The sequence below is a fragment of the Telopea speciosissima genome, chromosome 9 (assembly GCF_018873765.1).
Source record: "Telopea speciosissima isolate NSW1024214 ecotype Mountain lineage chromosome 9, Tspe_v1, whole genome shotgun sequence".
NCBI lineage: Eukaryota > Viridiplantae > Streptophyta > Magnoliopsida > Proteales > Proteaceae > Telopea > Telopea speciosissima.
In genome coordinates this window covers 9,955,662-9,968,786 of record NC_057924.1, presented here as the reverse complement: position 1 = coordinate 9,968,786, position 13,125 = coordinate 9,955,662, and the positions used below count along the sequence as shown (strand labels likewise).

General features: G+C 39.4%; 1 protein-coding gene across 1 annotated transcript; it reads left to right on the top strand.

Moving 5' to 3' along the window:
* The first annotated feature begins 2,872 nt into the window (after window positions 1-2,872).
* Window positions 2,873-5,164, top strand: LOC122640928 (sugar carrier protein C-like). Its single transcript, XM_043834222.1, has 4 exons — window positions 2,873-3,053; window positions 3,167-3,489; window positions 3,935-4,564; window positions 4,648-5,164. The coding sequence occupies exons 1-4, from the start codon at window positions 2,918-2,920 to the stop codon at window positions 5,122-5,124; spliced, it is 1,566 nt and encodes a 521-aa protein (XP_043690157.1). The 5' UTR covers window positions 2,873-2,917; the 3' UTR covers window positions 5,125-5,164.
* Window positions 5,165-13,125: the final 7,961 nt, after the last annotated feature.

The following is a 13,125-nucleotide window of genomic DNA, read 5'->3' as shown; positions in this document are numbered from 1 at the left end:
CTTTTGTTACTTTCGGTTCAGACAATACGCAGTTAAGTTTTTGAGGGCCATTTTATTGCTGGAAGGAAGTGTGCCATTTTATTCTGTGGCTGGCCCATGCTAGGATTCTTTTCCCATTTTTTGAGATATTTCTGTGGCAAACGTGGCTCCTGCGCCTAGATATAGTATTGACCTGCCTTCATAGAAGGTACCACTCTAGCCCTATAGAATGACGTAAGTTTCATCCAAGTCAATGCTTGTGCGTGCACTCTCATTGATTAATGCACGTGTGAAGGCTCTAGAGACTTAGACAACGATGTCTTGCACGATACAAATAAAGGCTAAGATTTGGCTTAGCTCAACTCCCTTACTCTTTTTTTTGTTATTACATAGGATACATGGACACTCTGTGTACGTAATTGAAATTTAAAATTTATTTATCTGTATTATGGGAGGAAAGAATCTCATTCGTGGGAGGTGTAGGAGATCTTTCCCACAAGGGTGTGCGGTGCATATCCTACGGCACAACAGAGGCCATGTGTGATAGCATGGCACACATGGTACACGTGGCCTCTGCTGGTGCACACCCCTATGTACAGTACGAAAGAGGATTTTTATTATATATGACGAGACCAGTTATTTTGACTGCGCATTGGCGTTGGATAGATAGAAAATTGCTCAAGTATGACATTTTTTTTCATGACGAGACATGCCCTTTTTCTTAGAGAGCTGGATTTAGTGCAACGGTAAATCACGAGTTTGAGTATGAAAACAGTGCCTCTGCAAAAACAGGGATAAGGCTGTGTACATTATGACTCTCCTTAGACCCCGCACTAGTGAGAGCCTCGTGCATTAGGTACACCCTTTGACACATGTCTTTTTTCTTCCATAGTATGGAAGGACATTTATGAAAATGAAAGAACACATGTGATCACGATTAAACCTACAGTAGCTGATCATCCGGTTCTAAATTGATCATATAGGAATAGATTTCCACTGCGTCCATATAGGAAACTTGCTCTCTTACAACTATTATAATATTTTTGGCTAAACCGCCTGAGATGTTAATATTGACGAACTTCCTGAATTGTTTTAATGGTTGTATTTGTCACCTTCTTCGGTCTTTGACTTTAGAAACTCATTCATAAAAGAAATAAGGAAACAATGATCGAAAACTAAAAAAATTTCTTTGTAACGGCTTAGGAATATGGACTGGATTTCCTTTTATTTCACGACAGGACAGAGAGACACCACCTCAGTATCGTCGGAAATAGACTTAATTTGAGATTCCTTATCTCCAGCGAAGCAATTGGCAGTTTGGCACCCGTGTTCTCACCTCTCTCTATATTAAGTATTTGATTGATAAATCAAAAACTCTAGAGCTGATGAAACTCGATAAATCAAATCCTTTAACCTATCTTTTGGTCAATCTAACGCTCATACACTTAGATAGAGTCGCATTAGATATATAACAAACACATCCCCTCTCTCTCTCTCTCTCTTTCTAAGGGTCAAACACGTACATAGTGACACAGAGGAAGGAAGCGACGGATAACTACAAACCCAAAAAAGGAAAATTCTCTCAATAACTAAAAAAGGCCGAAAATTATCCTCTCAGGTTCTTGGCCCGGTAGAGCTCCCTAGTGCCTCTTATAAAAGGGGAGTGGACCCCACCCCGATAGTATGTTCGGGCAAGGGATAAGATCGTCATTTTCGTCCCCTATGAGAGGAACCGAACGAACTGTATTGGGTAGGGAACCTGAGAGTATAAAGATCCAAAAATTATCTCCTCTAGTTCCCTGCCCGGGCCAGTTCCCCAATGCCTCTAATAGGGGCTGATGGACTCCACCCAGATAGAGGTAGGGTGGTTATTGCCTTACCCCTCCCCCCTCCTCCTCTTTTAGGGGCACTTGGAAACTAGGCCAGACAAGGAACTGGAGAGGATAAAGATTAAAAAAAAAAAACCCTTAAATTTGGAAGGAAGCGACGGATAACTGCCAACCCAGAAAAAACAGATCATTCTCCCAATTTAGGCAAACAAGGCACGGAGAAGTCTTTTTTATTTATTTTTCCCTGTTTTTGATAAGTAGTGTATTAATTTTGGCTTTCCATAGTCTTCTCTACTCTACTCTAAAATACTCTATACAGAAAGAGAGAGAGAGAGAGAGAGAGAGAGATCAGACTTTTCACACTTTGAGTGAAAAAAGCTTCAAAAGGGGGGTCCATGGCATCAAATCTGTTAAATTTGATTCATACGCTTCACGTGTACCCTACTTTTTAGAGTTTCTTTTTAGTTTTATCTTCCCCATTAATATTCCACGTCAACTCCATATCACTCAATACTTCAAAGTTTATCCAAAACCTCTCTCTCAGCGTCCCTTGTTTTCCCTCAAATTTCCAAAATTACGCTATTTCACGATGCTTCATTACGATAACGTTGAAAATTTTTAGGGCCTTGAGTCGACGCCTGGAACTAACCTCGATTTCTCAATTATTTACTTTATGGACCACCAACGGTTACTTTGTCAGGGTCCGACGAAATTAGCTTTCTAGAGAGAGGGTGTTTTGGTCATTCTGTATTCATTGACCTTGAAGTCGCCAACTAAAAGCCGGTAATAATAGCGTTTTAGAGGGTAACTAGGTAATTGGACACTACCATAATCCACTTCACCGAGATGCCTTCTCATCCAATCAAATTGGGAAATAATCCCATTGGAGATAGGACAGCTAAGGCTTTTCTCGTCCTCAGCTCTATATAAATAAATAAAGGCCCTCTTCGACTGACCTAAAATCTCTCATTGTCTTCTTCTCCAACTTCCTCTCTAGTTCTTCGCCTTTTCTGTTTCAAGTCTTCTTCTTCTTTTGCGGTTTCGTTTCTTCTTCAACACTGTTAATATCTTTTTCTCTGAGAAATTGTGAGTGAAGAAGGAAAGAGATCATGGCGGGAGGCGTGGTTATTTCCTCCACCGGAGCGGGCAAGAACTACCCTGGTGGGCTCACTACGTACGTCGTCTTGGCTTGTATCATTGCCGCTTCCGGTGGTCTAATTTTTGGTTACGATATCGGTATTTCTGGTAAGAATCTCAGAGATCACAAATCATATCTTAATTAACTCTACTTCTCTGAGTGTTTTTAATCTTTTGTTTCGATTCGTTTCTCTGATCTGTTAAGGATTTTATGGTTTTAGGTGGAGTGACGTCTATGGACTCTTTTCTGAAAAAGTTCTTCCCCTCTGTGTACCGTAAGGAGAATGATGATAAATCCACAAATCAGTACTGTAAATTTGACAGTCAGGTTCTCACAATGTTTACTTCCTCTCTGTACCTCGCCGCTCTGGTGGCCTCGCTTTGCGCATCCACCGTCACCAGAAAATTTGGTCGTAAGGTATCCATGTTTATCGGAGGTTTAGTTTTCTTTGCCGGAGCTGGTATCAATGCAGGTGCTAAGAACGTAGCCATGCTTATCGTTGGTCGCATACTTCTCGGTATTGGTGTTGGATTTGCTAATCAGGTACTCTGTTCTCTCCTTAACTCTGTTGTTGCTTTCTGATCTGTTCGAGTTTAATCTTCTTCTTCCTCTATGATAGCTTACTTCAAATCATTCATGAGATCCAGATTTGTGATATTTGATATTTTTCTCCCCCCCCCCCCCCCCCCCGCCCTTTTTTTTCGATGGGGTCAGTCCAGTCATGCTTTTACCTTTTTCCTTTCCCGTGACGTATATGTACTCTGTTTTCCACAACGTCGACTGCGACGGTTTAAAATCAATTTTTAAGGTTTTTATAATCCCAAATAGATAGAAACTGAAGCTGTAATTTGGCAATTTGGAGCTTCTGTTAATTTTCTCATCTTCAGAAACACCACTTGTTTGTCATGTGCTCCAGCTTTCCGGTAATAGTTACCCACATGATGCGCATGCGCCAGTTTAATAATAAAATTACTTTTTTTTTTTACAGTCTGTGCCACTCTATCTCTCCGAGATGGCGCCTTACAAGTTTCGTGGGGCTCTCAACATTGGGTTTCAACTTATGATCACTCTCGGCATCCTCTTCGCTAATCTGATTAACTATTTTACGGCTAAGATTAGTGGAGGTTGGGGTTGGCGTGTGAGTTTGGGCGGCGCCGCGGTCCCTGCTGCCATCATCACCATCGGAGCCATTTTCCTTCCTGACACCCCAAACTCCCTGATTGAGAGAAGATCGTCAGAGGAGGCCAAAGAGAAGCTCCAACGTATCCGCGGTACTCTGGATGTGACCGAGGAGTTTGAAGATCTGGTAGCTGCTTGCGAGGCGTCAAAGAAGGTGGAGCACCCATGGAGAAACATCTTGGAGCGCAAATACAGACCTCATCTCACCATGGCGGTTATGATCCCCTTCTTCCAGCAGCTCACCGGGATCAACGTAATCATGTTTTATGCTCCAGTTCTGTTCAAGACTATTGGGTTTGGTGCTAATGCGTCGCTTATGTCGGCTGTGATCACTGGTTTGGTCAACGTTCTTGCCACATTCGTCTCCATTATGTTGGCTGATAACTGGGGTAGAAGAAAGCTCTTCATGGAGGGTGGAATCCAAATGTTCATCTGCCAGGTACAGTAGATCACAATTTTGAGATTTCTTAGAATTTTATTTCATTTGTTTTATTATCATCTCAATTTCTCAATTTCTTGCAGATCGCAGTGGCAATTCTGATAGCGATGAAATTCGGGGTGAGTGGAGAATCGGATCATCTGTCCAAGGGATACGCCATTATTGTTGTGTTGTTTATTTGCATCTATGTATCTGGGTTTGCGTGGTCATGGGGGCCTTTGGGATGGTTGGTGCCGAGTGAGATATTCCCATTGGAGATAAGGTCTGCAGCACAAAGTATCAATGTTGCAGTGAACATGACTTTCACCTTCATCATAGCACAGGTGTTCTTGACGATGCTGTGCCACTTTAAGTATGGACTGTTCTTTTTCTTTGCTGCTTGGGTCTTCGTTATGACCATCTTCATCTACTTCTTATTGCCGGAGACAAAGGGGGTACCCATTGAAGAGATGTCAAGAGTGTGGAAGCAACACTGGTTCTGGGGCAAATACATTCCTGATGAAGATGTGATTGGGGGTTTTGAGATGGAGACCGGCCGCCCAGTGAAGAGCGTTGACTGATTAATTTCTCCTTTTTTTAGGAGAAATTGAAAAATTTTCCATTGTTAAGTTTTTTTTTTTCCGTTCAGTATCTTTGGTAAATATCTGTTTTATTAAGTATTGTTTTAGGAAACCCTTACATTTTTAAAAATTAAATAGAAAAAATGTTGGTATATAGTAATGGATGGAAAAAATTTATGTTTGAAGAAATTTGAATTAAAATTTTCTACCGTCAACTTTAAGAATCTCACGCTAGTCTTCTTTTATCTTTTGTAAAGCAACCAATTGGAAACTTGGAATGAATCCCATGTGCATGTTTTAAAACCATTGATGATAGCCTGGTAAAAGAAGGCGTCAACCAATCATAGAAGAAAGCTAGTGTGAAATCTCTTCTAATGAATTGGGAAAAAGGATTTCAACACTTAAGAGTTCAGAACTTCAGACTCTTCGATAGGGTCTTCAATACTGTTCATGCTTTTTATCAGTCAGAATCGGACTATTCAGAAAAGAATCTGATCAAAAGTACAAGATCTTCATGAAAGGAAGACTTCCAAAGCCTTTGATGAGGGTAGTTCATTTTCCACAATGACAAGGAGGCTGAACTAATCAATACCTGGAAGATAACATGGTTCAGGCCATAAGCCTAGTCTGAGTGTAAGAGCATCCTACTTGAGAATCTAACTGTTAAAACATGGGTAGTATTGTCTTTTTATCTCCTACATTCGCAAGTGAGGTGCACTGGACGCCACACTTGAGAGGATAAAAATCCTATCAACTATTGCCAAGCTTGGTACAAGACCATGCACAGTAACTTCATTCAAAATAGAACAATCTTTTTTTTTTTGTTTGGGGTAAACAAATAAAACAATCTAAGCCCATGGCTTTTGGTCTAGCTGATAAATTGTAAGTAGACATGGAGTATGAGGTGTTTAGGGTTTAAATGGCATCAAATCTGTGGTCCCATTTTCTATGGTATGGTTTCATAATGTATTAAGCTTATTTTTCTTGTATTTCCAACGGTCCAGCGATTGTAAAAAATTGGATTCATTTATTTCTTCTATCTTCTATTTAAGTTCAGATGTTAATGTGGAAAATTTTTTGTTGGAGTGGAAACTTATTAGATGGATACATAAATGGCATGGGACTATTGGACCACAGTAGTTTGAGAAAGAACGGAATTACCATTTACCAAACTTTTGTGTCTCATGATGGACGGTTTTTAGGTGAGTGTAAATATTGAATCTAACTCCTCTCAGGTTCTGCTCAGCCAGGTTCATAGGTTCCTCTTATAGGGGATCGGAAATGACGACCTCACCCCCTGCCCGAACACATTGCTCGGGTGGGTTGAGGTCGTCATTTCTGTCCTCCCTATGAGAGGAACCTACGAACCTGACTGGGCAGGGAACCTGAGAGGAGAAAAATTGATAAATATTTAATTTTATGGGAAAGAATTCTCTGTTTACTAGTGTGGCTTCGGTGCCATTGTGGGTCAATGAGAATATATGGATTATGGAAGCATAAACTGGGTTGTGACTTGGAAAATTATCTCCTCTAGTTTCATGCCCGGTCCAATTTCCTAGTGCCTCTAATAAAGAGGGGAGGGGAGGGGAGGGGAGCAGAGGGGATGGGAGGGGGGTGGACCCCACTTGGGCAGGAGTAGGGTGGTCATTACGCCCCCCTTGGTAGAGGCACTGGGGAACTGGGTCGAGCAGGGATTTGGAGGGGATAAAGATCCACATGACTTCTGTCTTTCATGAGGGTAAGGTGGTCATTTCATCAGATCATGTGTCTGGCACAGACGCCACGCTCCCAAACAGTCCTTTTTCAATTCCATGAATGAGAAGTCCCTAAACCTCTTCTACTCAATGTCCCAAGTTTGAATCGAAGTTGCCAAGAAAATGAGTAAAAAAATAAAACACAAAATATTGGAAAATTTTTGGCCCCATTTTGAATACATGGAACACAGATGATTGAAGCAGTATCTAATTTTGACAGATCACTATTACGGTGTGCTTGCCAATAATGATCAATATTTTATAAAAATATTCTCTTATAATTAATTATAGTTTGACTTTGACGAATGAAATTATTTTTTAATTCTTAATTTAGTTGCTTATAATAAAATTATCTCTAATAATAAAAAAAAGCTTAATTATAAATATTTTTTTGGTAGAAACTTAATTATAATTAAGAAGAACTTTAGTTATACAACTGGGATCTTTTTCTATTTGGTGGTCTCCAACGGTCCAATTCATGGGGCATTGCAAAATTTTAGGAGAATTGTCATCCATTTCTATATGTATGAACTGTGTGTTTTACCTACGGTCAATACATAAAACATTTTTTTTTTAAATCGGTAATTTCCAGGGGCCTCGGCAATTTTTGTGTCTAGACGTAGTCGCCACGCCTTGTGCACGACCGGTAGCGTTCTATTACCCTTCTTATCATATTTAAATAATCATAGAAAAATATGTCTCCAACAAACTATGAATATTTATTGGGAGAAAGTTTTCTGTCTGGGCTAGCACTCCCATGCGTCTATCTCTCTCCTCCCCCATATGAAAAGATATTTCTGCCCCTTTGTTTTGAGGAGGAGAGATATAGACACATGGGAATGCTGGCGTAGGCCACACTCTACGCCAGCACTCCTAGACAAAAAATTACTTCCCATATTTATTTTAGAATCAAGATGGAAGATTGTTCCCACCCTCTTTTTTTTTTTTTTTTTTTTTTTTTTTTGGGTCCAAAAGCTCAATTTTACACAAGGATTTACCATCTTCCTCACCACCCTAAATCTTTACTATTTAAGGTGCCCTTGTTGGAAATTTCCTCTCCCTCTTACTTGGTAATTTTTTTTTGGGAAAAAGAACGATGTCTGATTGCGTGGATCCTAAGCCCACACATGAGAGTAAGCAAAATTATAGTCCCGCCCCTCCTGAAATCAAAATCCCATCCATGTTGATGCTTTGCTCCTGCTTTCATTGGCCCCCATGTTAGTGTAAGGGCTACACAACCAAACATCAATCCCTTGCCCTACTTTTTTTTTAGGGTGGGGGGAAAGTTCGCCATGATGTTGGTATATTATTTCCCTCTCACATGTATTTTAGATTATATCTCTCTCTTGTCTTGACTATGTGGGTTCTATATGAATCATATTGTTCCATGCTACTATTGATTGTATCATGGGAGAATCCCCAATACTGGCGGCGTGGGGAAACCTCTCCCCTCATTTTTCCATCTTTTTGTGGTCTAAGAAATTATTGAATACACGATAATGAGAGCGTTCTCTGTGGGGGGGAGCATAGAAGCGCACACACACGCTAGTATCTCAAGGGCAGAATTTTCACTTTTCATGTAGTAGGGTAGTCATTTCAACCCCACTGTGTCTGAGCGTGGCCTGCCTCCTTCCCCCACCCCCACCCCCACCCCCTCTCCCCCTCTCCCCCTCTCACAACATTTTCCCTTAATTTTTCTCCAAAATTAAAGAATAATAAAAAAGATGGTAAGAAGGAATTGTTTTCCTTGGCATGTTAGGAATTAGGATATTACATGGACATGCATCATGCATATGCATGGGCGACTCGTATTCATGGAATTCTGAATGGGCTTTTAAACTTCATCGATAATGTGTCCAGTTGCAGACTTGCAGTCAGTATTCATTCAGTAACGGATAATATATATAATATATAAAAACGTTTCAATTAATTAGATTATTGAAACACTCAAAACGGTTTGGTAATGTAACTGTTTAATGATATTCTTCTTTCCAACTTGCCAATCTTTAATTGAATTTTTATCCCATTATTGTATTTTAAAATAAAAAGAAATTAAACAGACAAGATAGAGCTTTGAGGAGGCAAGAGGGCAACTCTTTTTAGTAGTGAAAAAACCAAGAGGGCAACTCACGCACCTGATTCTTTTAGTTAACCACTTGGGGGCTCGAGAGACTCTCTCTTGTTGGGAATTGGAATTGGAATTGGAATTGGAAAGAGACAAAATTTTAGATGTATGAATTGATTTATATGACCATCAAGGTCAGGTTTTGTTGTCTGCTTTCTGCTAACTAAACTACCAAGTCCTTAGTTTTAATTATGTTGGCAATAATAAGGCAACTGTTGCTGCTGCCTTGTTCTCTCACTCGAAAGCCTTAGTTAAATTAAAAAACAGACATTATTGTTTTCAAGGTTTGTTATTTTTTCAAATGTTACAAAGCATTATGATATGCTCATTCTAATTAGTCACATGTCAAATTTCATAGTCTAATTCAATCAAATATTTTTTTCTGGATTAGCACACATTTCGTGTACGTTCATACAGGTGTATCCCTATTATAAATATTATCATGCACTTTTCCAATTTTTAGTGGGAATAAATTATTTATATTATAAAAATCATAAAAATGGATGACTCAAAGTTATCATGTGATTTTTGGAAACTACCTTCCATTGGTACATGAATAGTTATTGGGAAAAAAAGGGTGAGAGGGGGGGGGGGGCTTTACGAACCTTGATCGTGTCCTTGTCCTTGTACAAGTACCCTCCATGACTCTCCAGGGCCACTCACATGGAATCCACTGTGGGACCCATAAGAGGATTGGATTCCATATGAGTGGCCCTAGAGGACCTTGGACGGTACTTGTACAAGAACATGATCCGGTCTCAGGCTTTGCTTGATGTAACCAATCACGGACTACCCTAATGGCCTAATGGCCCTAATCCCTCACCAAGAAATTAGCATGATGGTTGATCTTGATCTGCATATAATAAAGGGTATTTTTGGTATTCAAAATTATGAGATTGACAAAAACTGATATAAACGTTATAGTAATTCTTGGGGAGAGGGTTCTCTAAGCAAGATGTACAAGGTAGTGCATCAATCTCATATGAGAAGGAGAGATATAGACTTAGAAATGATAGTATATCCTACTCCAGTGTTCAGAGAACCTTTTCCCTAACTTTTGCTTACACTCTTATAAATAAGAAAAAACAATTAAATGGATAATGAGACTTTGAATCTTATCTTACCCAAAAAAAGAAAAGGGAGGGAGGGAGGGAGGGAGGGAGTTATGGGTATGGTCCTTGAAAAAGCCTATTGCTTTTTGTTTCCAATGAAACTATGAGACCACAACTTTATTCTAAAGAAATCCAAATTCACATGCTTGATTATGCCTCTTTTTTAAAAAGAAAAATTGGATCATTCTTTGCCAAGTCCATAAGTATTGATAGGTGTAAGAACTAAGAACAATAGCCGTGACAAAAAGGCAGAAGTAATAAGGAAGGGATGAACTAAGGAGGATTTCATTTCATTTAATAGTCACGGGCCTTTGCCATGAAGTTACCAAAAAGGAAGGGCGTGACTGCACTTAAAATTTTAGTTGGAGCAGAGAATCAACTAGACAAAACTAAATCTTCTATGGATAAGAATCTAAAGTTTTCTGGATAAAAGAAAGAGACAACTAGATAAAGAAAAAGGAGCTAAGGAAGGTTCTTCTTATTATTATTATTTCTTCCTTTTTGTCCCTCTCACAGCTTCATACATTACTCTGTTTTCAGGCATTTCTGACTGAAACCATGCATGAACCTTCCTTGTTGGTTTGCTAATTTGATTAAAGTAAAGAAGAAGACTAAGGAGAGATCACTCTATTACACCCCCCACAACTTTATTTTTTGTGTTAGTTTGTCACTGTACTCCAAAAATTATATGGGAAGCTAGAAGCAATTCTCAATATTTACTTTTATTTCCTTTATTAAAGAAGAGAAGAGGAAAATAAAAGCTTCAACTTTAAAATGACAGCATCTGCTTTTTCTGGACTTGCCATTCAAATTCACAGCAAAGTGAGATTTGCAGATCATTGTGGTTTTTATTGATTTTGTATTAAAAGAAGATGATGGATGTTATGGGTTACATGATGATCAAGCAAAAAGGTATTAGGAATGCGAGGAGTTGAGAATTAGAACAATTTCTTGGTGCATTATGTTAGAAGTTTCTAATTATGGGTTTAATTAATTATTGGATTAGTCACTTAATGAGAGTCTACGCATGAATCGGATCAATTCGTCACACACTGAGATAGGCCAACCCAATTCACTGTGGAATTCAGTTTAGGGTTGGGACAATATTACATATATTTGTCTTGAGTCCCTGCAGCCTTCGTCATAATTTGTCCTCTTTCTCCCACAAAGAAGAGACTCACGGAGTGACGAAAGACTGTGGAAGACTCAAGTCGAAGCATGATCGACGGTGTTACGTCAAGGGATTCGATAAGCCAATTGTCATCAACATACAAAAGGTGAAAAGTACATCCAATCTCTATATTATGGATTTATATATTCATGTTAGTGGATACTGCGATTCAGATTGGGCCACTTGTCCCATAGCCAGACATTCAATGACGGAATACTGTATTTTTCTTGGTTCCAGTCTAATATCATGGAAGACCAAGAAACAAACCATTGTTTCTCGTTCTTCTGCAGAGGCTGAATACAGGGCTATGGCAGTTGCAACATGCGAACTCACCTGGATATCATATCTTTTACAGGACTTGGGCATTGATTTTCAATTACCAATCCCATTACACTGTGACAATCAGGCCGCCATCCACATAGCCTCAAATCCCGTGTTTCATGAACGCACGAAGCGTATCGAGATTGACTGCCATGTTATTCATGATAAACTCCAACAAGGATTCCTAAGACCGACCAAGATACAAAGTTCGGACCAAATTGCAGACTTTTTTACAAAATCCCTTGGTCGAGAACAGTTCAAAAGTCTTAATTCCAAGTTGGACGTCTGTGACCTACACGCTCCAACTTAAGGGGGAATATTACCATATGAGTTTTCATACTAATCTACTGACTAGGATAATTGAGTTTCCATACTAATCTAGTGACTAGGATAATTGAGATAATTGATTCTCTCTTATCAATAACGTAATCTTTTGTATATTGATACCACAATATCAATGGAAAGTAACCCATTCAATCCAATATCCTTTGTGTTATACGATTGATAGAAAAGTACATCCAATCTCTACAGTACGGGTTTATGTATTCGTGTTCTAGGTTTTTGTATGGTGTTAGGGTTTCCAATCTAACACATTAATTTTTGTTACCTAACAATTCCAAGGTTGTAGAATGAAGAAGGGTTTAATTACTCACTTTACAAGTGGCTACTAGTAGGCATCATCATCCACTTGATTTTAAGTGAAGCGGCTAACCGCACAGGTTTGTAAGCCTCACGACGCTCTCCCAATCACATCTCCTCGTGATTCCATGTGATGTATTCCTATGGACAGCGAGCAACATGTGAAATAGTTTTTGGAAAAAGTTTTATTTGGCCCAATATTAAGAATCTCTTCACCCATCACTCTGCTTGTCATAATTACTGTCATGGAAATAGGAATTGGTATCGGATCCGCCGTGACCAATATCAATACCTGATCGATATAGATCGACCAGAGTTATTTAATGAAAATATTAATGGTGTTTTGATTCGGTATTGGACTGGTATGGCTGATCTGTATCAATATCAGTATTGCCAGCAATGATAACGGTTCTGATACCATGAACCGAATCCTTGATTAATCTCCCTATATACTATTCAAATGTTCGAAATACCCTTTCCATTGCCCAAAAATCCTATCAAACGGCCAAAAAGGTTGGGGTTAGGCCAGATTTTTTAAAACTTCAGCGTAACCTTAGGTTCCCTTAGCTCAACCCAAGCCCGCCCAGCACAAGGTCGGGCTGGGATGTCGGAACCTAGGCCCAGCTTTATCAGGCTCAACCTAACCCAGTTTGGCCCGGATTGACCTTGGTAGTCTCTACTTTTTCCCATTTCAAGGTTAAGCAAGGCCAATCTACCCTTTTTATTTTTTATCATATGTATAATATCAGCACGGACTGGGCTTAACCTGAGGCCTCAATCCAGACCTAAAAATCTCAACCATAACCCATTCCCCAGTATTGAAATGTCCAAATCAGGTTCTGTCGGGCTCAGGCTCACTGAGCCAAACTTGCACCCCTA

Bases quoted from the DNA above. Each gene is read 5' to 3' on its own strand.
- LOC122640928 (XM_043834222.1), top strand. From the start codon at position 2,918: ATGGCGGGAGGCGTGGTTATTTCCTCCACCGGAGCGGGCAAGAACTAC. The intron at 3,054-3,166 runs GTAAGAATCTCA...TTATGGTTTTAG, and splicing joins TTACGATATCGGTATTTCTG to GTGGAGTGACGTCTATGGAC. The intron at 4,565-4,647 runs GTACAGTAGATC...AATTTCTTGCAG, and splicing joins TCCAAATGTTCATCTGCCAG to ATCGCAGTGGCAATTCTGAT.